We start from the raw sequence: 27,380 nt of genomic DNA, 5'->3' as shown, positions 1-27,380 counted from the left end.
AGACCAAATAAGGGATTATTGTCAACATATTGGGACTCCTCCAGCTGACACCTTCCCTACCTTAAAATTATTAATAAATTAGTTCCCATGGATTTAGATCCACTGCTGTAATCATGGCTACAAACTGCTGTGTTTACAGGCAGATGTGCAGGTCATACTCAAAATAACGTCCCCTCTGAACGGATGGGAAGCATTTGGAGGGTCATCTGTCACATGAGTAACACTAGTTAGGATTAGCGTGGACACTGGTCAGTGGTTCACTTTTACTGATGTTTGTAATGTGTATCAGTATGTTGATATCATTCTGCAGCCCTTATTAGACAGTGAACGACAAGAATACATCAAGTGATAGTCCCTGAGCTATTCACAAATATACTGCCTTTTTTTTAAAAAAAAAAAACAATGCTAATGCCCTTTGAAATCTGGAGTTTGGAAGTGGCACAAAATGTTATTTTAATACAAACTAGCTTCCACCACACGTGACTTTCTTTGGTTAAGTTTAGGATTCGAAACAGACACTAACAATATCGCTATAAGATTTTTTTTCCCCCTCAAGTGATTGAAACTTATTTCACCTTGGACTACTAATCCCATCATGCAACGCTCCGCATATCCCCACGGTATGGGGTGGAGTCGTAGGAGAGGTGGCAACAGCAGCGGCCCGTGCATTCTGGGCTTTGTAGTCTCTAGGGCTCTGGCCGCCGTCGGGACGTCCACGTGGTGCGTTTGGCTGCAGCTGTGGTCAGTAGCTACCTTGTTCCCTGCACTTGGTCCCCGGTGCCCGCTCGGGCGGGGGCAGACCGCCGCGGCGGAGCGGGATGGAGGGAGGGTCGGAGGGAGCCCGAGCCTTCGCGACGTTTTTGCGACAGCCGCGGCCGTGTTCCGAGAGTCCCCTCCCTCCTCCTCTCTCTGAGGAGGCACCGGCTGTTGTGCGGAGCTGCCTTTCTGTTGGAGTGTATGGGAGAGTGAGTGAATGAGTGAGTGCGAGCGTGCGTGTGGGAGCGGGTGAGGCGTGAGTGCGCGTTTGGGAGAAGGAGGACCCGCAGTGGCCGCTCGGCCGCTCCCCGCAGCGGGAGCAGTACGCGCGGCCGGGGAGAGCCGGGGCACCGGCGCCGGGAGCCAGCGGGGACAAGGGCGAGAAACCCTCTCCCCACCCCCAGCCCTCTCCCTCCGCTCGCTCTCCTTCGTCCGGGGGAGCCTCCCGGTCCCACCCCACCCCCTGCCGGCCACTGTCCCGCCGCCCCCCTGGATGTCCCCAGCGCCCTCGCGGGGCCTCCTCCAGCTCTTGCCGCATCAGTCGGGCCGGTGCTGCGGCCGCCGGGTGTAGAGCGGGAGGGTTCCCGGGGGCTGCGGCTGCCGGTGCTTCCCCGGTCTCCGCCCGTGTCCCCCGGTCCCCGGCCCCAGCTCCCCGGCCTCGGAGGCTGTGACAATGGACTATGACTTTAAAGTGAAGCTGAGCAGCGAGCGGGAGCGGGTCGAGGACCTGTTTGAATACGAGGGCTGCAAAGTTGGCCGAGGCACTTACGGTCACGTCTACAAAGCCAAGAGGAAGGATGGGTGAGTGTGCGGTGCGGTGCGGTGCGGTGTCCGCGCTGGGCGGCGCTCCCGCGGGCCCGGGCAGGTAGCCGCGAGGGGGAGTGGGGCGCTGGGGCGCCGGTCCCCCGCTTCCTCGGCGCCCGCGTCTGCCCTGCCAGCCAGGTTTGGGCAGGAAGTGGTACCAGGGATCCAAACCCACACCGAATCCTGAGTGCTGCCGCCTGTGTTCTACTTTGGTGGCCCATGGGGAAAAGGAGCCTCTGTGCCTTGGGCTGTGTACTTTTCAAGGGTTTCGGTGCTAGATTTTAAAAAAGAAATTCGTTATGAAATGTCAGCTTAAATCATTTTTGGGGGGTGGGGTGGGGGTGTCGATTTATTACGGTAAACTTCTGGGGATTTCCTCACCTGCTTCTGGAGTGACATCCACTGGAAGGGAAGCTGTGATCCTTTCCTCTACCAGTTTGTGACTGATTGATTGTCAGATTTGGATTTTATTTTGGGGAAAGAGAGCAGCAGGTCCATCCAGTCTGAAGAGTTCCTGGTAGTAATCATCGGAGACAGAAATGTAGCAGTTGCGGCGTAGATACCATTAGTGTGAGTTTGACATAGAACAATGGGGGTTTGGTGCAGGGTGGGTGGTGGGGGAAAAGGCAGGCACAAACAGGGGTTATCTTCTTCGTCTGGCTCCCCCCAAATTTAGCAGCTGGCAATGAACTTTAAATCGCCGCTTTGCTTTAAATATTCTTCCCTATTAATAACTTAATTAAGTCTATGACTGGTATTGCTCCCCGTTTAGTTTCTTAAACAGGCAAGTGAAGTGTTCGTTTTTCCTTTGTCAGTAGATGAATGTCTTGTAATATTGACAAAAGAGAAGGCAATTCTTAGTTGAGGAGAAAATGTGTTTAATGCCTTGTCTTCCTCCTGTAAAAACGGATGTTGTCTCTGTTGCCTTTAATATTATAGACAATTGCTGGAAAGATAATGTCAAAGCTTATTATATAATCTTTAGATTTTATTATAAACAAAGTAGCTTTACTTGACCATCTCTGTTAGTTTGCTTAGCTGCTGTTTAACAATGAAAATAATTGCTTTTTTTCCCAACTTAGGTAAGGGGGGTATGTTTAGAACTATGTAAGTACTAAAAAATGAAACATTTCATAAAGCTGAAGTAAGTTACCTAGGGGGTGTGGAAGGGAAGCCATATTTATAACTACTTTAGTATTCTGGATATTGGAAAAGGAAGTGTATATTTATTCAACATTTTTTTCTTAGATTTATTGATATATATTTCTAAAAAACTTAAAATGTATTCTAAGAGTCATAGAGTAACTCTAATTTTGGATGTGCATTTCAGTGTTTATATGCAACAGTAATGCAGTGCAAAAGATAGGAATTTGAAAACTTGAGGCTCTGGGTACTGTATGTATTGAAAAGTACTTTTTAGCAAAATGAGTAGTCTGGTGACATTTGAGAAATCAGTGTCTGGAGAGAATGTTGACTGTTTAATTATATTTCTTGTTGAAGTATTACTTTGTAATAACACATATATTTAAAAAATGATCCTTGTTAACTTCCCATACACTATTTTTCAAAAACCTTAAACCATCTTGCCATCCCCAATATAATAATTTTTTTTAGTATATTCATAAAAACCCTAATCCCATGAGATTGAACACTGTTGTACATTTGACCAGTCTGTCATTTGTTTTATAAAATTATGGTGACTTTAAATTATTTTTAACCTCTCTGAGAGAAGCCAGTTCTGTTTTTATAAATTACCGATTTAAGCTAATAAAATCTGCAAATTTAATTAACTTTGCTTTTATGTGTTATTTAAAAACTATAATATCATATATTATCAAAAGGTACTCTAAACCACATTTTATATCTTATGGTCAGGTTTTAATTTAGGCTGAAAATAATTTTAGAAGTATTGTACAATTTAAAAATAGCTGAATGTATTGTATATGAACATTTCTTAGTAATTTGTGATAGTTGAATTTTGCATTTTGGGAAAAGATAACTTTTTTATTTGTAATTCTTTGGGGTTGTTTTCCAGCAACCTTTAATGATTTTGTTTATAGGATGAACTTTTAAAAAAATGGATCAAATGTCAAAGAGTTTTAAAATTACTTAAAGCAGTGTTTGTTTTCTAGAGGGAATACTTTTTGGTTTAGCTTCTTTTTTTATAACCTAAATGGTAAAATACTGCATTGTATTTATGAGGTTCTTTTGATCTTATGTCAGTGAAATGTAATTTAAGTCCTGGTAAAATAAAATTTGTAGTTTGTAGTTAAACCTTTTATAGAAAGTTGATGATCAAATAACTTTTCTAGTGTTGATTTGCATTCAAATTAAATTATATATTCTGTAACTGAAATTTCAGAGTATTCTCAGGACCCAGACAGTAGCATCTTCAAAAAGAGTCTTGAGATTTAAAATAAAATGAAATGTTTTGTTTATATAAATTTGGCTATTGAAATGAATGTATTTAAATTTTGTATCCTTTCAGTTCTCTAGAGAGCATCATAGAACATGAATTATTAGAAAAAAATTAGGAACTACACAGCTTGAAAGGTCATTTCTTTGAGTTAAAGAATTAGTAATACTATACTGCTAGTATACTGCACTTAGATAAACTCAGCATTTTAGGAATGTGGTGCAGAGAGAAATACTTTATTTGAAGCATGATTACGTAAATACATGGAAAAAGGAGTTTTTATAATTGTGTTGATTTCAAATTCTAATAGAGTTAAAAAATAAGTGCACAATAAATCTTGGAAATAATTTGCTCTTACTATTATTATAAATGAGATAGTGTCCTTTGTGTCTGAACACCAAAAGGGTACTTTAGTGAGAAGCAGGGGGATTAATTTTCTGAGTCAATTTTACTTTTTCTTTGCAGAATTTAGGCAATTAAACTTATTTTGTTCCAAAGAATGGAAAACTGTGAGAAGGCAAAAAAATTTGTGTTTTTAAATTCTGAACTCTGGACATTTTTAGAATTTAAAAGTCAATTTGGAATAAGAGTTTGATTTCCAAAAAAGAAAAGCAAAAGGAGCTTTCTTCTTCTTCGTTTTTTAATCCTCACCCAAGGATATGTTTGTTGGTTTTGAGAGCCAGAGAAAGGGAGAGAAACAGAGAAACATGGATGTGAGAGGGTAACATCAATGGTTGCCTCCTGTATGCACCGCAACCAGAATTCAAACCCGAAACGTGGGTATGTGCTATGACCAGGAATTGAACCCACACCTTTTTGGTGTACAGAGAATGCTCCAATCAACTGAGCCATCTGGCTGAGGCAAAAGGAGTTTTCTTTTTAAAAAAATATATTTTTATTGAATTCAGAGAGGAAGGGAGAGAGAATCACTGCTTGGCTGCCTCCTGCATGCCCCACATTGGGGATTGAGCCTGCAACCTGGGCATGTGACCTGACCGGGAATTGAACCATGACCTCCTGGTTCATAGATATATTGAAGGTCAACCACTGAGCCATGCCGGCCGGGCCAAAAGGAGTTTTCTTGAGTAGGATTCTTAGACTTCTTTAACCTACGTTCTAAAGAACAGATAATATATAATTGGGTGCATATGTGTGTATATGGGTGTTTATGTTAAACATATAGAAAACTTTTATAGAAAACCAAGAGATTAGTAGGCAATGAAAATGACAATAATAGCTAAGTTATTGTGTAAGTACCAGGTCCTGTGCAGAGTCCTTTAAGGTCATCCTCTATTTAATCTTCACAAGTACCATATTAAGTCAGTTTTGTTTTTCTCTAACAGTTTTGCAGGTGAGGAAACTGAGGCTTAGGAAAGTTAAGCCAGTTTGTCCAAGGTTACATGACTACTTAAGTTTCAGAGCTAGAATTAGAGGATTACAAGCAGCTCTTTTATTGTATAGCCCATGCTCTTAACCATTATGCTTCATATAATTGATATATTAAAATAAATATAAACATAGACATCAAGATTTGGTTTTTAGTGGGTCATTCTGAAAATATAAATGCTTTATCCCAGGACTAATCTTTTCAGTTAACTGGTGTACTTGTTTTAGTACATTTCTGAAGAGGCTGTTTGTTTTTAAAGTATGTATGTAGATATATGTGTGTGCATCATAGCACACACGTATATGTGTGTGTCTACCAGACCCTTATAAAGCATGTTAAGATATGAAAGTTCTTCATCTAGTAAAAAGAACTCAAAATTGGAAAGACTGGAGACCTGAGTTTGAGTTTACACTCTGCCTCTTGTTACCAATATGACTGTGGGCAAGTCGTTTGCTCCTGTAGACCTTGGTTTCTTGTAAGATTAGGGGGTTTCAGTTGATAATTTTTACGATCTTTTCTAGTATTATGATTTAAGGAACTAAAAATTATGAATATAAAATGTAATAGTTATGCATGATTATGTAAAAACTACTAAAAAATGTTACTTTAAATCATGGTTTACTTCCATATTTCTTAGCCTCATGCTTTAATGTGGGTTCTCATCAACTCCTAGAAAGAAGTTAGGAAGTTCACAAAGACTTAACAGCTACTTTATCTAACATGTCTTAGACTAACTTAACATTTCTTCATATTTATCTCTTAAGATGTTGGGAGTTATGGGCTAGTCCAGCCGTGGGCAAACTACGGCCCGTTTGAAATGAATAAAACTAAAAAAAAAAAAAGACTGTACCCTTTTATGTAATGATGTTTACTTTGAATTTATATTAGTTCACACAAACACTCCATCCATGCTTTTGTTCCGGCCCTCCGGTCCAGTTTAAGAACCCATTGTGGCCCTCGAGTCAAAAAGTTTGCCCACCCCTGGGCTAGTCCCTGTTCCCACTCTGTGAACCATTCATTTGGTGGCTAGCACAGGGATTCTTCTGATTCAATCTGCATTGGAGCTTTTATTCAGTTTTATTTTAGTTCCTTAACTATGAACTTGGTTAGAATCCTTTATTTCTCCCAAAGGAATTTAATAGTTTTTCTTTGAATACTGTTGACACCTGTTTATAAATTCAGTTTAATTGAGATATTTCTTTAAATGTCAGAGTGCCAAATACAACATGTAATAATCCCCATCACTGGGGATTTTGTATGCCCAATAAGGAGTATTCCTTATAACCTTTAAAAAGCATGATGGCTAGGGGACTGTCTAGGGCGGGGGGATAAAATGGACACATATGTAATACGCTTTGTAATACTTTAAGCAATAAATAAAAAAAAATAAAATAAAATAAAAAATAAATAAATAAAAAGCATGATGAAAAGGGAAAAGCAGAGTATTTAACTGTACTTCTTATCTACTGCGAGTTGAATTTATCTGCCTTAGGTATCAGTGCTTTCAGATCCACTGTTTAGGCCCGTGGTCGCCAACCTTTTGGACCTTGCGGACCACTAGTGGTCCATAGACCACCAGTTGGCAGCTGCTGGTTTAGGCCACTTAGAGGTGTCATGCTTATATCCCATTTTCTTGTAAGACTGGCAAATTACCTTTTTTCCCAACATTTGAAGAAATCCGTTCTATGTGCCAAGCACTGTCCAAGGTATTGGGACTGGAAAGATGAATAAAATATTTCATTATTTGAGGAGAGATCTATGGGGGAAACAAACATATAAATAAACTGTACCAATTTAATAAGCACTATAATTATTAATACAAAGTGCTGTTGGAACATAGAGATAGAAGCTCCCAATTGCTTAAGGTTTTCAGGAAAAGCCTCCCAAAGATATCAACATTTTGTTTGACCCTTAGAAGATGAGAGGATCTCATCAGAAAGGGTATTTCAAGAGGAATTGGGACAATGAGGGGTGCTTTCTATTATGCCCTTATAGACCCCAACATTTTGTGAGATTAATTTTTTTTTATTCCTACACCTTTCCTCCGTATTTATTTTTGTTGCTAGCATTTTTTGATCTGCTGCATGTGTAGTACATGCACTACAAATGTTCCATTGTACTCAATGGACATGACAAAGTTTCTGTTATTTAATAACAGGGATAAATTTATCAGCATGCACTGAACACCTTTAATTGTCTGTGTGGCAGTTTTCCATCACAAGAATGTTGGAAATCAGAATACAAGGAGATTCTGAAATCCAAGTGTCTGATTTAAGACTCTCATATGTAAAACTGCCATGGCAGAACTCCATTTTGATTACAGCTCTGGATAGCAGATGACACTTCTTTGGCCTCACCTACATAAGGAGTAGGTAGCCAGTCTCTTTTATGTTGCTGAGATGGTGGTGGCAACAGATTGGAGGGGCAGAATTCTCTTGGTGGGACTTTGATGTGTGAAGAGATGGAAAGTAGGGAAATGGCTTCTGGCATGCTGGATTTCAGCAAGAAAAACAGAAATAATAACAAATTATTATAAATTATTATAGGCCATGTGCAAACAACTACTTTTAAAAAAATTATTTCTTGGAAAAATGTGTTCAGAATAATGATTTACAAACATTTGAAATGTGATCCATATGTAAGTTGGGAACTGTATATGCCAGTTAGTGTTGATAAATGTATATTATGCCCCATAGCTGGTGTCATTTTTCTTACAGTGCCTTTTATTGTTGAATTCAATCCTCATTGTCTTATTACTCCTTTTCTGGGAGTAGCTGTTGCTGGGGAATGTAAATCCTACTGTCCTTTCCTCCTTCAGAACAATTTGTAAATCCTTTCATTCACACCATCTTAGGTAGGCCTTGGTCATCTCTTTGTTACTGATTTTTCTTTTTTTCTTTTTAGAGATCTCTTGTCACCTCAAGGCATTTCTTGATGTTGTCACTGAAAAAGTGACTTTCACCTGTTATTTTGATCATGAGACTTGAAGGCCTTTGTGTATAGTGATTCTTAGTATTCTTTAGTATGATTATTGTCAAAGTCACAAAATCAGTTCCTGCTATAGCAAGCTGCCTTCAGTAATGGAATTATGTCATGTCCGTCAGATGTGTTATGGCAGAGAGAATGTTCCGAACCACTTTTTAAAAATTGAGATACATTACATACCATAAAAGTCGCCCTTCTCAAGTGTGCACATATATTCACAAGGCTGTGCAATTATCACCACTATCTAATTCTAGACTTTAAAAAAAAATTTGGAAGATGTTTAATAACAAAAGGTGCCTAGAAGCCTATGGGGAAAGATCTCAAAAAACATTATGATAGAATCATATACATAATAGACAGTCCATAAATTCCAGTGAAATTAACAAATGAGTGAACTATGTTTTCATTACGATTTCTGTAATTTGGGGAGATACTAATTCTCTCGGAAAAGAAACCTTATGCCCATCATCAGTCACTCCACATTGCCCCTCTTCCAGCTCCTGGCAACCATTAATCTATTTTCTGTCTATGGATTTGTCTGTTCTGGACATTTCATTTAAATGGAATCATATAATTTGTATGTGGTCTTTTATGCCTTTTACTTAACATGTTTTCGGGGACCATTTATGTTGTGCATGTATCAGCATTTCATTCTTTTTTATGGTTGAATAATATTGCATTGTATGGATATACCTCATTTTTTAAATCCATTCATCAACTGGTGGACATTTGAATTGTTTTTTATTTGAAATTCACATCCTATAATGTAACAAAAACATATGAATAGAAACAAAAGCAAATTAAACATTATCACATTTGTTGACACCACTATCTAGTTCTTCCTATCAACTTTATAATTGAAATAATAGAAAGCAGGTGACAATTTAGGGGTTGGGAAAGAGATAAAACTAAAAACATTTCTACCATGTTTATTCTGTATTTTGTAGAGTTGTGCTTACAGACAGCTTCTTTTGCCATACTTCTCCACTGTGTGGGAATTCTGTTGTATATAAAGTTGAACCTGCTCAAAAGCTGAGAGACTCGAAATAAAGGGTCTGTATCCTGGTGCATTGTCATACAATTCAAACAATGGTGTTGCTACCAGCTTGTAATTTTTAGGGACTGCAAACAAGGCTTTTTCTTGAAGTTGAACCAAAAACAACTTATGTTCCTTTGGTTTTATATTATGTGCAGGAATATATGGATAGTGAGGAGGTTCAAAATTTGGTCTCCACCAGTTACCAATGCAGTCATCAATGACCCAGTCTTGTAGGACTCCATCCTGATGACAGAGTATCTCTGCCATTAAGCATTTTAGTCCTTCATCTTCATTTTCCTTTGGTAGCTTGAAGAAAGTTGTTCCCAGTGTAACAGTAACATATGGTAGCCAGTGCTCATGTAGAATCAGAACCCCTTCTATAGTTCTCATCCAGTTTTATAAAATCCCTCCCTCATGGCTGCCACAGAGCTGCCCTTCTCATAGAGGGGTTCTTTTGTACCAAAAGTATAATTAGTACGAGGGTACAGATTGATTGTATGCTCCATAGTGAGGGGCTTGGTCTGCTGGATGTACTTGTTGCTGAACTGGTAGAGGAGGCCCCCCCCAACCCCTCGGGAACAGCTGGTCTGTGAACAATTGGGTGGCACCACAACATGCTCTTGAGCACTGGTGGTGAGCAGAAAGGGGGAGTGGTGGGAGACTATCCTTATTATCTGTGTCCCACTCAGCAGCCGCCAATTTTCATGAACATGAACACTAGAGGAGCTGTTCATACTTTTTGGCTATCCTATATAATAAAAGTCTAATATGCAAATTAGTTGAATGGCAGAACAACCTGTCGCTATGATGTGCACTGACCACGAGGGGGCAGAGGGTCAATGTAGGAGCAGGCTCACAGCTGGCGAGCGCAGCAGCGGTGGCGGGAGCCTCTCCCGCCTCTGCGGCAGTGCTAAGGATGTCCGACTGCCAACTTGGAACAGGCCTAAGCCAACAGTTGGACATCCCCTGAGGGCTCCCAGACTGCGAGAGGGCACAGGCCTGGCTGAGGGACATGCCCCCCCCCCCCCAGTATACAAATTTCGTGCCCCCCCCCCCCCAGTATACAAATTTCGTGCACCGGGCCTCTAGTCATAATGCTGCTGTGAACCTTCATGTACTAGTTGAACCTTCATGTGTTATGTGGACAGATTTTAATTTCTCTTGGGTATATATCCAGGTATGGAATTATGGTACTTCTGTTTTTAGCTTTTTGAGAAATTACCAAAAGTTTTCAAAGCAGCTGGAGAACCACTTTTGAGTGCCTTTACCTTGACTTTGTTTTAGGATCAAGATCTTTGTTCTTTGTCTGTAAGACCCAACTAGCCTTCCTATTGCTAGGACAGTGTTCACACTTTATATTATTGCAATGATTTTGAAATACAAAATAGTACAACTCTTCCTCCATCAAATCAGACCACCATTCTGACTACCTTGTGCTAGAAATTTTTTCCTCTCGCTTGAAATATGTTCTAACATTTAGTTTCAGAAATTCTAACTACTTTATGTTAACATACAACTTGGATAATTCCCTCTTCACTCATCACCCAGAAAACATAGTCCTTCATAGATGCATTATGTAACTACTTCAGTGTATATGTGGTTAATGTTTATATGTCCTTTGGGTCTTTCTGGTGAATGTTTATGGGTTAGATATTATAGATTTCCTCTGGGGCAGTAATTGTGTTCCCCTCAGTTTCTGGCACATTGCCAAATGTTGACAGGTATTTAATACTTTTTTATTTGTGGTATACCTGAAATTCATATTTGAAAGTCTTCCTTTTAAACTTGCTAAAATTAAAAACTTAAACATATTATGATAGAATAAAAAAGCAGTACCATGTGAATTTACCCAGAAGAGCAAAGTCCGATAGGCTGGCTATATTGATACCAGGAACAGAATTGAACAAAACCAAAGCCAAAGACAGAGATAAACTTCGTTAATTGGCTGAAAAAAACATAAGGCTCGAAAAATTGAGCCACTACAAAGAAAGTATTTTTTGACATATGCCTTGTAAATGAATCAGTTTAAATGTAAATCAAACCTATATTTCTAAACTTAAGGAAAATATAATTAGTTTCTGAACCACAGTTGGCATTTAATTTTGTTTAAATACATAATGGTTTCATACTTGAATTTTACTTTTGTTATGTGAATAAAAAATTATTTAGGTTAACTACTACTAAAGATAATTCTGTTACTCATCTCTCTAGACAAGCTCATTAAAATCTATAACTTCATAATGGCTCATGAATTCTAGCAAATAATCATCCTAAGGAGAGGAATTCTTTACATCATGATGCAGAGCCTACTCTGGGTGTTTTTATACACCTGAGTTTGTTTATATGTTGTCTAGGAAACTAAAGAAATTAAAAAAACTCATCCTTGCCTGGCCGGTGCGGCTCAGTAGTAGAGCGTCATCTTGTGAACCAGGAGGTCACAGTTTGATTCCCAGTCAGGGCATATGCTTGGTTTGCAGGCTCGATCCCCAGTGTAGGGTGTGCAGGAGGCAGCTGATCAGTGATTCTCTCTCATCATTGGTGTTTCTATCTCTTGCTCTCCCTTCCTCTGAAATCAATAAAAATATATTTGCAAACAAACAAAAACGCGTCCATCATTGGTATTATGGCTTATATTAAACAAGTATATTTTTTAAGTACATGAGCTCTCCTGGCATATTTATGGTGTAACTCAGTTTGTAAAAAGTTTTGTTTATACACAGTTTCCAAGAAAATGTCAAGCACAAAGTAAGGCATATTTGTAATTTGTTTTCTAGCACTGACTTAACATTGAAGATACTTTTATTTTTTGATCCTCATCCAAGGATACATTCCCATTGATTTTAGAGAGAGAGGTAGGGGAAGAGAGAAAGAGAGAAAAACAGATCAGTGACCAGGATTGAATCTGCAACCTTTCATAGGGGATGATGCCTTAATCAACTGAGCCACCTGGCCAGGCTGAAGATGCTTTTAAATGTAAAATTAAATCATTTAAATATTGACATTTTATAGTTTCTTTTTAGGTGTAGTGTTCTTTGGGGGTGGGAGGGATAAATTTGTATATTTGTGATTCATTTGGTAGCCATTTACCAAATGTCTGTAATACACCAGGTCCTATGCCAGATATAGGTGATGCTGCAGTGAATAGCCTCATGGTCTAAGTCAGTGGTGGGCAAACTGAAGATAGTGACAGTCATTTGTGGGATTTTATATAGACAGAAACAAGTTGATGTATTAACTTTAAAATATTGCTTGGCAATACAATTAAAATGGCTATAGGGGACTGGGGTTAGAAGAATGTAATAATAACCCAGGTGAGAGATGCTGGTGGCTTAAATTAGGGAAGTGACAGAGAGGATGATAGGACTTGTTGAATTATTGGATGTGAGAGAGGAAGAAGTGAAACTAACCAAGGATAATGGCCTAGTTTCTGTTTTGAGAAGCAGAATGTTATGTGGACTGAAGGGTCCCAGGCTCAATTCTGGTCAAGGGCATGTACCTTGGTTGCAGGCACATCCCCAGTAGGGGGCGTGCAGGAAGCAGCTGATTGATGTTTCTCTCTCATCGATGTTTCTAACTCTCTATCCCTCTCCCTTCCTCTCTGTAAAAAATCAATAAAAAAAAAAGAGAAGCAGGATGTTGCCATTCACATCGATAGTTAAAACAGGAAGAGGAGTACGTTTGAAGAGGAATATGATGAATTGTTTTGATATATTGAATTTTAGGTGCCAATTAAACACCTAAGAAGAAATATCCATTTGGTAGATATATGAACCTACTGTCCAAGAGAGAGATCTGGATAGAGATAGACTTGGGTGTTACCAAGTACTTGAGTGGTCTTGAAATTGCCTAGGGATAGTGTGTACAGTGAGAAGAGGACCTAGGACAGAATGTAGAAGAGGATATGTCTATCCATGAGGCTCAGAAATTGAGTGCTGAGGTGGAGAAAACCGAGAGTCCCCTATTGTGCAACAGGAATTGTGCTATACACAGCTTATTGGCTGTACACAGCAGAGTGGAGAAAAACTAGGACCTTATAGATAGAATCCTGTCTGCTAGGGAGAGAGTATTTCCAGAAAGAGTGGAAGGCAGTACCATATGCCACACAGAGGGCAAAGATATAATTGGGTGTCTGAATTAAGTATTTAAACAAAAGAAAAATTCAGCTAAAGGTTTTTCTGGACAGCAGAGCTTATATTATAGCACATTTTGTAGATATTATCCAAAATGTTTTGGTACTTTAATGGTTAGCCTTATCATTTAAGGCCAAGTATTGAAAAACTTCTTTACTTCCATCTTTTGTTCCATATTAGCTCTATTACTGAAGCTCAGCCTGTAAATACCATTTATTTCTTCATTCCATGCTATTAAAGACAGTTCTCTCTTTTTTAAAGAAAATACTTTTTTTACTGGTTATAAAAATGACTAGAGGCCTGGTGCATGAAATTCAAGCACTTGAGGGAGCGGGCCCCTCAGCCCGGCCTGCGCCCTCTTGCAGTCTGGGGCTCTTGCAGTTTGGGACTCCTCACTCCTTACTGCCTGCCTGCAATGGAGGCGGGAGAGGTTAATGCCACCACCACTGCACTCGCCAGCCATGAGCCCGGCTTCTGGATGAGTGGCGCTCCCCCTGTGGGAGCACACTGACCATTAGGGGGCAGCTCCTGTGTTGAGCATCTGCCCCCTGGTGGTCAGTGTGCGTCATAGCAACTGGTTGTTCCACCGTCGGTTAATTTGCATACTAGGATTTTATTATATAGGACTAGAGGCCCGGTGCACAAAAATTTGTGCACTGGTAGGGGAGGTGGGTGAGGAGGTGTCCCTCAGCCCCACTTGTGCCCTCTCACAGTCTGGGACCCCTCGGGAGATAACGACCTGCTGGCTTAGGCCTGCTCCCCGGGTGGCAGAGGGCAGGCCTGATCCCTTGGTGCCTGCCCCGCCTCCCCGGGTCACGCACACGGCAGGGCCGATCTGGGGGTTGGGGCGCCGCCCCAGGTCACGCACACAGCAGAGCCGATCCGGGGGTTGGGGCGCCGCCCCGGGTCACGCACATGGCAGGGCTGATCCGGGGGTTGGGGCGCTGCCCCGGGCGGGTCGCACACAGGACGCCCAAGAGGGCAGGCGGATTGCTGCTGCCCCGCCCAGCTGCCCCAGGTTAGGTTGTACATAGGATGCCTAGATGGAGGCCAGGCGGGCCGGCAGATCGCTGCTGCCCCACCCGGCTGCCCCGGATCAGGTCGCACACAGGATGCCCGGATGGAGGCCAAGCGGGCTGGCCAATCGCTGCTGCCCCACCCGGCCGCCCTGAGTCAGGTTGCACACAGGATGCCCAGATGGAGGCCGGGCGGGCTGGCCAATCGCTGCTGCACCACCCGGCCGCCCCGGGTAGGGTCACACATGAATGCCTGCCACCCTGGGTCGAAGATAGCAGGCCCGGATGGCGGCAGGGCAGGCAGGATGGTGCTGTCCTGCCCCACTGCCCCGGGTCGCAAATAGCAGGCCCAGATGGTGGCGGGGTAGGCAGGATGGCGCTGTCCCGCCCTGACTGTAGTATGCAAATTAGCCACCATCTTTGTTGGTGGTTAATTTGCATATCGCACTGATCAGCCAATGGGAGGTGCAGCAAAGGTACGGTCAATTACCATGTTTGTCTATTATTAGATAGGATGATATGTGTTCATTGTTAAAAAAATTTATAATCCAGAAATGTGTATAGAAACTGAGAGCCTTAACTGTACAACTAGGTGACAATTATTATTTTTCTCATCATCTTTCCAGATAACTCTTATGGATGTAATTTATAAGGAAATTTACAATGATCTTATATTTTTTCCATTCAAGAATATTATGCATACTTTCATGTCGCTAAATATAACTCAAAGTCATCATTTTAATTAAGGCAGCGGTTCTCAACCTGTGGGTCGCGACCCCTTTGGGGGTCGAACGACCTTTTCACAGGGGTCGCCTAAGATCATCGGAAAACACATATATAATTACATATTGTTTTTGTGATTAATCACTATGCTTTAATTATGTTCAATTTGTAACAGTGAAATTGGGGGTCACCACAACATGAGGAACTGTATTAGAGGGTCGCGGCATTAGGAAGGTTGAGAACCACTGACTTAAGGCATCACCTTATATACATATATATGCATGTAAATATACATCTAATTAACCGGTTCTCTAGTGACAGGCAAAATTTAAGTAGTCTCCAAATTTTAACCATTACAGTTAGCAAAGCTCCTCGAAAATATTTCTGCAGTTTTCCAACTGTAGTATCAATACCTTGAAGTGGAATTTTAGGGTCAAAGGTTATATACTTTCAACAACTGTATTTTTATTATAAAATAAGATTAAATTATAAAGTTAATATATTCTCATGATAAAAAAATTCAAACAGCACATAAGGATACTCAGGAAAATTTGTCTCCCTCTTTAGGGATAATCATTGTCATTAGCTAATTGTGTATATGCATATAAAAGCATATATATGTGTGGGTAGACTTTAAAATTCATTTAAATATTTTATTTATTTTGAACGGATAATACATGCCTATGGAAAAAATATAAATATGCTGAGGAAGTGAAAACTTAAGTCTCATCACTCGTCTTGGACATTCAGTTTTTTCTTTGCAAGCTGTACACCCATTTATCTTTTCTTTTTTGGGGTGGGGAGGAGAGCGGGGGGTGGGGGGGAGAAGGGGAAGAGGAGAGGAGAGGGGGAGGAGAGGGAGAGGAGATCCCCATTTTTCTTGTATATGTTTTCCAGTTTGTACACACAATCATCTTTTGACTTTGTTTATGGTATTTTTCTCTTTTAAAATTAATTTATTTCTATTAAAGTATAGTTGACATACAATATTATAGCATTATTTTTTATGTGCAACTCTTAATTTTTATGAAGTCACATTTAGCAATAATTTCTTTAATGGTTGTTGCGATATGTATCTTAATTCCTTAGAATGGTCTGTATGTCATCTTTAAACACAAATTGCATGATATATATATTATTCTGTACCTTGCTTTTTTCAATTCATATGTTTTGGAGATCAATATCAGCACATACAATGTAATTCATTTCATCAGCTCATTTTTTCATTTTATGGATATAATGTGATGTGCTGGTCCAGTGGAAGGACATTTAGGTTTTTATTTTTTATGCTCTTCAAAGTACTGCAATAAATGTCCTTTACATCTGTCTTGGCGCACAACTTCTCTGCTAAAGATAGAACTTCCCAGGTCCCCAAAGTTCCCACAGGATATTTGCTGTGGATGATACCATTGGCAAGGAGCAAAGTTTTCATGAAGCAAGAGAAGCTCCTCCCTTACTATATCAACAGGGGTTTCTATTCCTCCTGGCTTCTATCAAGGATGGTTCTAGAGCAGTGATGGCGAACCTATGACACGCGTGTCAGAGGTGACACGCAAACTCATTTTTTTGGTTGATTTTTCTTTGTTAAATGGCATTTAAATATATAAAATAAATATCAAAAGTATAAGTCTTTGTTTTACTATGGTTGCAAATATCAAAAAATTTCTATATCTGACACGGCACCAGAGTTAAGTTAGGGCTTTTCAAAATGCTGACATGCTGAGCTCAAAAGGTTCGCCATCACTTCTAGAGACTGATCATCATGCCAAAGCACAAGTTACTAGTAAAAACCCCAGTGCATTACTGCAAGACTGGTGAATATCAGGTCAGTTTCCCCGGCATATATCTCTTAACAGGCCTGGGCTTCAAATCTTAAGTCTTCTAAAAAGGCTGTACCAATTATACTCAAAGAAAAACTCCAAAAACAAAACTTATCTGGAAGAAAGAAATGGGAATAGGTACAGTAATGACATATTTAAGTAATGGGGGTTAAATACATTATAAAGTTAGAATCGTTGGGATAAAAAATTTTAAGTGCCTGTGGATGTTTAAAACTACATTATGTTTTTACATCTTTATGTTTACTTTCATCAAACTTTTTTTTTTTTTTTAATATATTTTACTGATTTTTTACAGAGAGGAAGGGAGAGAGATAGAGAGTCAGAAACATCGACCAGCCGCCTCCTGCACATCCCCCACTGGGGATGTGCCCGCAACCCAGGTACATGCCCCCGACCGGAATCGAACCCGGGACCCTTCAGTCCGCAGGCCGACGCTCTATCCACTGAGCCAAACCGGCTCCGGCAAAACTTTTTTATTTCAATTTAATATTGCCGTCATACTTTGTTCCTATCACAAATGATTGATGCCCTTAATGTATTCTGCCTCAAACCAGTGATTTAGCTCTGACCCTTAGTTCTCTTTTACTTTTATTTAGATCAAGCATGTCAAACTCAAAGGCTAATACGGGCCAAATAAACAAGGTTTAAATTTATGTGGACCTCAAAAAAACAAAAAACTTCAATTTACATAGAAATGGAAGTTTCTTTCAATAGAGACATGCTGAATACAAAGGGCTGAAATAATTGAGTAATCAATAACATAAAATAATAGAACATTTTAATAAAAATTAATATTTTTTCTTGAACATTAACTTACCAGACACTGAATAACTGCACAATTAATAAGCGTAAGGCAAATAAACCTATTTTCTTGTTCTTCGAAAGTGAAATATTTCCTGTTGCGAACAACAAACCAGTCAGTCCAATTGGCTGCTAAAATATTTGCTGCTAGTATTAGTGGAGAGAAATGGTGCACCTGTGTGTAAGGTGTGCAAAGGAGATGAATGCAACATGATTATAGTAATCAGTCATTAGTGAACATTGTAGTTCGTTATTAATAATTATATATAACAGGATGTTGTAAAAATTAAGTTATGAAATTTTTATTAAAACGTTTCTTATATACCGTTATATTGGCGGGGCTGCAAAAATATTCGTTGTGGGCCACAGGGCCCATTGACATGCTTGATTTAGATGACCTTTGTCCCTGTTTCCTATTGCTTGGCTTTGTTCTTCTCATTCCATGCCTGGCGCTTTTCCTTTCTTCCCCTTTTTGGCTTGCTTTTTCTGTTTTGTACTGATTTTGGATTTGGCCTTATTCCTTGTCACCTATCTCAGTTGCATTCATCTCTGGGCTTACCTTCATAGATTAAGAAGCTGGAGCCTCTTCTACTGCTAATGGAATTGTTATTCATGGTAGATAAGCAGACAGGTGATCCTGTATAATAAAAGTTTGATATGCTAAGTGTCTGGTCGTCCATTCAACCAGTCAAAGTGTAATATGCTAATGATATGCTAAGGCCGCTCAACTGCTCGCTATGACATGCAATGACCACCAGGGGGCAGACGCTCCAATTGGTAGATTAGCTTGCTGCTGGGGTCCTGCCGATCGGGACTGAGCAAGGTGGGCCGGACACGCCCTGGAGTCCTCCCGTGGTCCCTCCCTGGTTGGCCAACCTCCTGCATCCCTCCCTGGCCCTGATCGAGCACTGGTGGGGTCCCTCGGCCTGGCCTATGCCCTCTCCCAATCCGGGACCCTTTGGGGGATGTTGGAGAGCCGGTTTTGGCCCGATCCCACAGGCCAGGCCAAGGGACCCCACTGGTGCACAAATTCATGCATTGGGCCTCTACTTATCTATAAAACAATTCTGATGTATTTTAATTGTTTTCTCCCTTTTTCTTGCATTTTGTTAATTTTGAAGAGACATAAAAAAAGTTTTAAGTACTGCTAAACAAACTAGTAATTCTGCATAAACGTACTTTTCAGAAGTTATAAAGTACTTACTCCTTATAGATGGGAAGCTGAAGTAGTACACAAATATTTTATCTTTTTGTCTGAAAACCTATTTTAGTACAAAAATGATTCAATTCTGCTTAAGAATTTAAACCAGATATCCTGGAGCTGAAAGTTACTCTAGCCAACATGACCAAACCTCTGCAGATCCCCTTTAGGCTTGTGACTAGAGCTAGAATCAGAAATGCATAATAGAAAACATAAGAAAATCTTCAAAGTAACAAATGTTTCTCATACTTCTGGATTTTATTTTTCTTCTGGATTTTTTTTTTGTGTGTGTGGGGGGAGAGATAGAACCATTTAATTCTAAAAGGTGATTCATATCTTCTTTAAGTACTTAAAGTTTTCAATGCAAGCCAAATAAATATTCACCAAGTATATATACTACTTCCTAACCTTTTTTTTTACTTTGATCAGGTAGTGTCTTTGCTCTATTACTGTTGTACTTTGCCACTGAGTTTAAGTATGCTTGCTGGTTTTCTTTTTTCTTTTCTTTTTCTTTTTTTTTATTTTTAGCTATGTGACCTCCAGCAAGTTTTTTTTTTTAATTAAATCTTTATTGTTCAGATTATTACATTTGTTGTTCTTTTTCTCCCCATAACTCCCCTCCACCTGGTTCCCACCCCACCCTCTGCCCTTACCTCCCCCCCACTGTCCTCATCATAGGTGTACGATTTTTGTCCAGTTTCTTCCTGCACCCACCACATCCCTTTCCCCTCCCCGAGAATTGTCAGTCCACTCCCTTTCTATGCCCCTGATTCTGTTATATTCAACAGTTTATTCTGTTCATCAGATTATTTATTCACTTGATTTTAAGATTCACTTGTTGATAGATGTGTATTTGTTGTTCATAATTTGTATCTTTACCTTTTTTTCTTCTTCCTCTTCTTAAAGGATACCTTTCAGCATTTCATATCATACTGGTTTGGTGTTGATGAACTCCTTTAGTTTTTTCTTATTTGTAAAGCTCTTTATCTGACCTTCAATTTTGAATGATAGCCTTGCTGGGTTAAGTAATCTTGGTTGTAGGTTCTTGGTATTCATCACTTTGAATATTTCTCTTTTTTTATAATTTTTATTTCTTAAAGTATTACAAAGAGTATTACATATCTCTCCTCCCCCCCCCCCTTGACATTCCCCCGGCTCATACCACCCCCCCCCCCCCCGGTGTCTTGTGTCCATTGGTTAGTCTTATATGCAGGCATATAAGTCCTTCGGTTGATCTCTTAATCCCCCCCAAACCCTTCCCAGGCTTCCCACTGCAGTTTGACAGTCTGTTCAGTGTTGCTCTGCCTCTGCATCTACCCCTGTTCAACAGTCTATACTGGTCCCCATTATCTGTCCCAACCTCACTGGAGCAGTCCCAACCTCACTGGGGCCATCTCAGCCTCACTGGGGCTGTTTCAACCTCACCGGGGCCGTCCCTACCTCACTGGGGCCGTTTCAACCTCACCGGGGCCATGCCGACCTCACCGGGGTCGATTCAACCTCACCGGGGCCATCTCGACCTCAACGGGGCCGCTTCAACCTCACCGGGGCCGTCCCAACTTCACTGGGGCCATCCCGACCTCACCGGGGCCGTTTCAATCTCACCGGGGCCGTCTTGACCTCACCAGGGCCGCTTCAACATCACCAGGGCCGTCCCGACCTCACCGGGGCCGTTTCAACCTCACCGGGGCCGTCCCAACCTCACCGGGGCCGTTGCAACCTAACTGGGACCGTCCCAACCTCACCGGGGCCGTTTCAACCTCAACGGGGCCGTCCCGACCTCACCAGGGCCGTTTCAATCTCACCGGGGCCGTCCCGACCTCACTGGGGCAGTTTCAACCTCACTGGGGCCGTTTCAACCTCACCGGGGCCGTCCCTACCTCACTGGGGCCGTTTCAACCTCACCGGGGCCGTTTCAACCTCACCGGGGCCGTCCTGACCTCACTGGGGCCGTTTCAACCTAACCGGGGCTGTCCCGACCTACTTTGAATATTTCTTGCCACTCCCTTCTGGCCTGCATAGTTTCTGTTGAGAAATCAGCTGACAGTCGTATGGGTATTCCCTTGTAGGTAACTGACTGTCTTTCTCTTGCTGCTTTTAGGATTCTCTCTTTGTCTTTTGCTCTTGGCATTTTAATTATGATATGTCTTGGTGTGGTCCTCTTTGGATTCCTTTTGTTTGGGGTTCTCTGCACTTCCTGGACTTATAAGTCTATTTCTTTCACCAGGTAGGGGAAGTTTTCTGTCATTATTTCTTCAAATAGGTTTTCAATATCTTGTACTCTCTCTTTTTCTGGCACCCCCATAATTCGGATGTTGGTACGCTTGAAGTTGTCCCAGAGGCTCCTTACACTATCTTCATATTTTTGGATTCTTTTTTCATTTTCTTTTTCCGGTTGGGTGTTTTTTGCTTCTTCGTATTTCAAATCTTTGACTTGATTCTTGTGATCCTCTAGTCTGCTGTTGGAACTCTGTATAATATTCTTTATTTCAGTCAGTGTATGCTTAATTTCTAGTTGGTCCTTGGTCATATCCTCAAGGGTCTCACTAGATTTCTTGAGGGTCTAACTAAATTTATCAGCGGTTTCTAGAAAATTCTTGAAATACCTTATAAGTGTGGTTTTGAACTCTATATCCAGTAGTTTGCTTTCCTCCATTTCTGTCATTTGTGACCTGTTTCTTTGTCTCCGCATTTTTTAAAAAAATATATTTTATTGATTTTTTTACAAAGAGGAAGGGAGAGAGATAGAGAGTCAGAAACATCGATCAGCTGCCTCCTGCACATTCCCCACTGGGGATGTGCCTGCAACCCAGGTACATGCCCTTGACTGGAATCGAACCTGGGACCTTTCAGTCCACAGGCCAGCGCTCTATCCACTGAGCCAAACCGGTTTCAGCGGTCTCCACATTTTTTATTCTTCCCTGTGTTGATAGAGTGGCTTTGTGTGCTAGGTGTCCTATAGGGCCCAGTGGCTCAGCCTCCCCAATTACCTGAGGTGGACACTGTTGGTGCACCCCTTTGTGGGCTTTGTGCACAGTCTTCTTGTAGTTAAGCCTTGATTGTTGTCAGTATCACTGGGAGGAATTGACCTCCAGGCCAATTGGCTGTTAGAATCAGCTGTATCTGCAGTGGGAGAACTTCTGTGCTGGAGACACCCTTATGGGGCACGACTTGCTTCAATGGGGCTTTGGGGCTCACTGAGTCTGCCCCCTGCATGTGTCCCTTATGGATCTGAGGAGTTGTAATCTGGATGGTCCCACTCTGAACACTGGGTACACTGGCTCTTGGATCTCTAAGGACGTGCTAATTTAGCCTCTGTCTGAGACTACCCAGCAGGAGCTATGGAGAGATCTGCAGATTCCTCTTCTTTGTTTGTGGTTTGGAGGTGCCCAGATGAGGCCCAGCTGTGAAGCAGTGAAAGCTGCTGTGGGGCCTTGGGCCTTATTTTGGAAATTCTGGGTCTCTCTGACCCAGTTGCAGTTTGTTAGGTAATTTTCAGATTGCAAAGGGCTAGGCCTTTCATATGCAAAAGCCTCTGTGCAAAGCTTGGGTGGGGTGGGGTCTCAGAGAATCAACAGGGCGGAGAAAACAGCTATGGCTGATCCTCAGTCCTACCCTAAGTGGCCCAGTGTCTCAGTGTCCCGGTAATTGCAGCAATCACCTCCGAGAGAAAGCCGCCCTTGAGTTCCGACCGATGCCAGACAGTCCAGTTTCTCCCTGTATGAATCTGGGTCCCCAGAGGCTCTCCCGGAACTGGAGTTCAGAGTATTCGGCAGCTTGAGACTCCCTCGTGATTGAAAAAGTCAGCCGCGTCCTCAGTTGCCAGCCCTTTCCACATGCACCACTGTACCTCTACACTTTATTTCCGCAGCTCCTCTGAGTCTCAGTGTGCTTTTCTCTTTCCTTCTAGTTGTATAATTTCCACTCAGCCAGCCTTCCTGTGGTGCTGGATGATGTCTGTTTTGTCTTTTAGTTGTATTTTTGAAGTGGTTGTGCAAGGCAGCAAATTCCAGTGTTTACCTATGCCGCCATCTTGGTCTCTCTCTCCAGTAAGTTTTTTTCTGCTTGCTGGTTTTCAGTTCAGAATACAGCACAATTACATTTTTTCTTAGTGACATTCTATACAGTAATTATCCCTGAAATGTTTTGGAATGTAAGATAACATTTGCCACTCGTTACTTATTTTTAACTGTTTAAAAAGTAGTTTTGATTTAGATGAATACTGAGTAGAAAAAGTAAATCTGTTTGTTTTTTTATATGGAGAAAATATTAGTAATATCTTGTAAGAAGTTATCCTATCTAATAAAAGAGAAACATGGTAATTAGTGTACGTCCGCTACCCTTCCCATTGGCTAATCAGCGAGATATGCAAATTAACTGCCAGCCAAGATGGTGGCCAGCAGCCAGGCAGCTTGAAACTAACATGAGGCTAGCTTGCTTCAGTGACGGAGGAAACCAACGTTCTCCGCCTGCTTTGTCGGCCTCTGAGCTTGCAGTTTGAAACATTGTTACAAATATAGAAGCTAAACCAAACCCCAGAAACCTGCTTTCAGCCCGCCGGGATCTCAGAGCTGGAGTTGATACAGTGTTTTGATTAGAGAACACAAACAAACCAGATACCTGCTTTCAGCAGCAGAGGCCTTAGAGTTGGAGTCAGAGCTAAAGCTGGCCCAGAATTTAAAAAAAGAAGAAGAAAAGGACCAGTTGGGCGCTTCAGTCACCCGCCAGCCTGAAAACAGCCCTCAGCCCCTCACCCAGACTGGCCAGTCACCCCAGTGGGGACCCCCACCCTGAAGGGTGTGTGACCAGCTGCAAACAGCCATCATCCCCTCCCACAGGCTGGCCAGGCACGCCAGTGGGGACCCCCACCCTGAAGGGTGTGTGACCAACTGCAAACAGCCATCATCCCTTCACCCAGGCTGGCCAGGCACCTCAGTGGGGACCCCTACCCTGATCCAGGACACTCTTCAGGGCAAACCAGCCGGCCCCCACCCATGCACCAGGCCTCTATCCTATATAGTAAAAGGGTAATATTCCTCCCAGCACCGGGATGAGCGGAGCTGCGAGGCATCCCAGCACCGGGATCAGCGGAGCTGAGAGGCCTCCCGGCACTGGAGCTGCGAGGCATCCCAGCACCGGGATCAGCGGAGCTGAGAGGCCTCCTGGCACCGGGATCAGTGTGACTGGGGGCAGCGCCCAAACCCCCTGATCTCCCTGCGGCTCTGTGTGTGACAGGGGGCGGGGCCACAACCTCCCTATCCGCCCTGCTCTGTTCGTGACAGGGGAAGGCGCCCCAACCCCCTGATCAGCCCTGTTCTGTGCCTGATAGGGGGGAGCTCCCCAACCCCCTGATCTGCCCTGCTCTGTGTGTGACAGGGTGCGGCGCCCCAGCCCCCCCCACCCCCCCACGGGCCCTGCTCTGTGTGTGACGGGGTAGAGCCATAACCTCCGCATCGGCCCTGCCCTGAGTGTGAGAGTGGCGGCGCCCCAACCCACTGATCGGCCCTGCTCCGTGGGTGATAGAGGGCAGCGCCCCAAGCCCCCCTCCACGGGCCCTGCTCTGTGTGTGATGGGGGAGAGCCATAACCTCGCCATCGGCCCTGCCCTGAGTGTGACAGTGGTGGCGCCGCAACCCCCTGATCGGCCCTTCTCTGTAGGTGATAGAGGGTGGTGCCCCAACCCTCTGATCCGCCCTGCTCTGTGCATGACAGGGGGGAGCTCCCCAACCCCCTGATGGGCCCTGCTGTGTGCGTGTCAGGGTGGCGCCGCAACCTCCCCATCGACCCTGCCTTGAGTGTGACAGGTGCCCCAACCCCCCAGTCAGCCCTACCCTGAGCGTGACTGAGGGTGGCATCGCAACCTCCCGATCCACCCTGCTCTGTGCATGACGGGGCGGCGCCCCAACTCCCCAATCGGCCCTGCTCTGAGCCTGACCAGGGGCTGCACCTAGGGATTGGGCCTGCCCTCTGCCACCCGGAAGCAGGCCTAAGCCAGCAGGTCGTTATCTCCCGAGGGGTCCCAGACTGTGAGAGGGCACAGGCTGGGCTGAGGGACCCCCCCCCCCCCCGCATGCACAAATTTTTGTGCACCGGGTTTCTAGTACATTTATAGTTTACTAGAGCCCCAGTGCCCGAAAATCGTGCACCGGTAGGGTCTCTAGCGCCTGCTGGCTGGGGCCTTGCTCCCTTTCTCTGGCTGCCTGCCATCGACACCACCACTGCTGCTCAGGGCCTCCCTCCCTTCCCCCGGCCAGCCCCGCTCCCTGGAGGAACTCCCTGGTCATGGGGATAATTTGCATACTACACTTTTATTATATAGGATGAAGTTTTTAAATAGCTTTATTGATAATAAATTCACATACCATACTCTTTACCTACTTAAAGTTTATAGTTCACTTCTTTTTGCATCACCACAATCTCATTTTAGAATATTTTTGTTACCCCTAAAAGAAACCCTGTACTCATTAGCAGTCATTCCCCTTTCCCTGCTGCCCCAGGCAACCACTGATTTCTGCCTCTGGATTCACCTATTCTGGACATTTCATTTAAATGATATCATTCAAAATGGGGTCTTTTGTGACTGGCTTCTTTCTCTTAATATGTTTTCAGGTCTCATCAATGATTTAGCATGTATCATGTTTTGTTTACTCATTCATCAGTTGATGGATATTTATATTGTTTCCACTTTTTGGTTATTATGAATACTGCTGTTCTACATTGGTGTAGGAGTATCTGAGTCCCTGCTTTTGATTCTTTGGGTATATACCTTGGAGTGGAATTGCTGAATCTTATGGTAACTCTGATTAACTTTTGACAAACCACCAAACTGTTCCCTAGCCACTGAACCATTTTACATTTCCATCAGCAGTGCATGAGGGTTCTAGTTTGACCACATCCTTGCTTACACTTATTTTTCTTTCTTTTAGTTTTGATTTGCATTTCCCTAATGGTTAAAGATATTGAGCATCTTTTCATGTGCTTATTGACCATTTGTATATCTATTTGGGAAAATGTATTCAAATTTTTTGTTCATTTTTATTATTGACTTGTAGGATTTTGAATCTAGACCCTTACTAGATATGTGATTTGCAGATATTTCCCCCCACTCTTTGGGTTGTCTCTTTACTTTTTTATTGGTGATGTTATAGCACAGAAGTTTTAAATTTTGATATAGTCCAATGTATCTATTTTTCCTTTTGTTGTTTGGGCTTTTGGTGTCAAATCCAAAAAACATTATCTAACCTAAGAGTAAGGACTTACTCTTACGGGGTTTTTCTTTTTTTCTAAGAATTTTGTAATTTTAACTCTTAGATTTAGGTCCATGGTCAATTTTGAGTATTCTGTGAGTTTGGGTCCAAGTTGTTTTGCTTGTGGGTGTCCATTTGTCCCATCATCTTTGTATAGTCTGGACATCTTTGATAAAAATGAAATGGCTCTAAACATAGGATTTTTTTCCTGTGCCCTGAATTCAGTTCCATTGATCCATATGTTTGTCCTTAACCCAGTACTACAGTGTATTGATTACTGTAGTTTTGTAGTAAGTTTTGAAATTGGGAAGTGTGAGTTCTCTTAATTTTGTTCTTTTTCAATATTTTTTTTCATTTTTTATTGTGGTAAAATATACATAACATAAAATTTAATATCAATAACCATTTTAACTGTACAATTCAATGGCAATGAGTACATTCCTATAGTTAGTTATGCAATTATCTCCACCATCTATCTGTGGAACTCCTTTCGTCTTGAAAAACAGAAACTTTGTATCTGCTAAATAATAACTTCCCATTCTCCCCTTTCAAGCCCCTGAAAACTCCCATTCTACTTTATATCTCAATAATTTTGCCTGTCCCAAATATCTCATATAAGTGGAATCATATGGTATTTGTTTTTTGTTTTTGTTTTTTTGTGGCTGGCTTATTTCACTTATCAGAGTGTCATCATAATTTACCCATCTTGTAGCATATATCAGAATTCCCTTTTTAAGGATGAATGATATCTCACTGTATGTATATAGCACATTTTGCTTATCCATTTATCCACTGCTAGACACTTGGGAAGCTTCCACATCTTAGCTTCTGTGAATAATGCTGCTATGGGTATGGGTGTACAAATATATCCTTACAACCCTGCTCTCAATTTTTTTGGATGTATATCCAGGAGTGGAATTGCTGGGTAACATGGTAATTCTATTTTTAATTTTTTTGAGAAATCACCATATTGTTTTCCACAGTGGCTGTACCATTTACAGTCTCACCAACAGTGCACAGGGGTTCTACTTTCTC

At 42.0% G+C, this 27,380-nt stretch overlaps 1 protein-coding gene and 1 pseudogene across 7 annotated transcripts in view; one reads left to right on the top strand and one right to left on the bottom strand.

Moving 5' to 3' along the window:
• Positions 1 to 721: 721 nt before the first annotated feature.
• The window catches only part of CDK8 (cyclin dependent kinase 8), a 164,301-nt gene continuing 137,642 nt past the window's right edge, over positions 722 to 27,380 (top strand). For 4 of the 7 annotated variants that reach the window (XM_036298197.1, XM_036298196.1, XM_036298195.1 and 1 more), the window contains exon 1: positions 920 to 1,557. In XM_036298197.1, the coding sequence (XP_036154090.1) occupies positions 1,430 to 1,557 (128 nt within the window). In that variant the 5' untranslated portion in view covers positions 920 to 1,429. Of the gene's footprint in view, positions 742 to 919; positions 1,558 to 27,380 lie in introns of those variants that run through there. The other 3 variants (XM_036298198.1, XM_036298201.1, XM_036298199.1) reach the window with 2 other exon arrangements.
• On the bottom strand, positions 8,646 to 10,121 carry LOC118649680 (annotated as a pseudogene).

Source organism: Myotis myotis, unplaced genomic scaffold (genome assembly GCF_014108235.1).
Source record: "Myotis myotis isolate mMyoMyo1 unplaced genomic scaffold, mMyoMyo1.p scaffold_m19_p_3, whole genome shotgun sequence".
Lineage (NCBI taxonomy): Eukaryota > Metazoa > Chordata > Mammalia > Chiroptera > Vespertilionidae > Myotis > Myotis myotis.
Note: the sequence above shows the minus strand (reverse complement) of the source record. Positions and strands in the feature narration are given on the sequence as shown.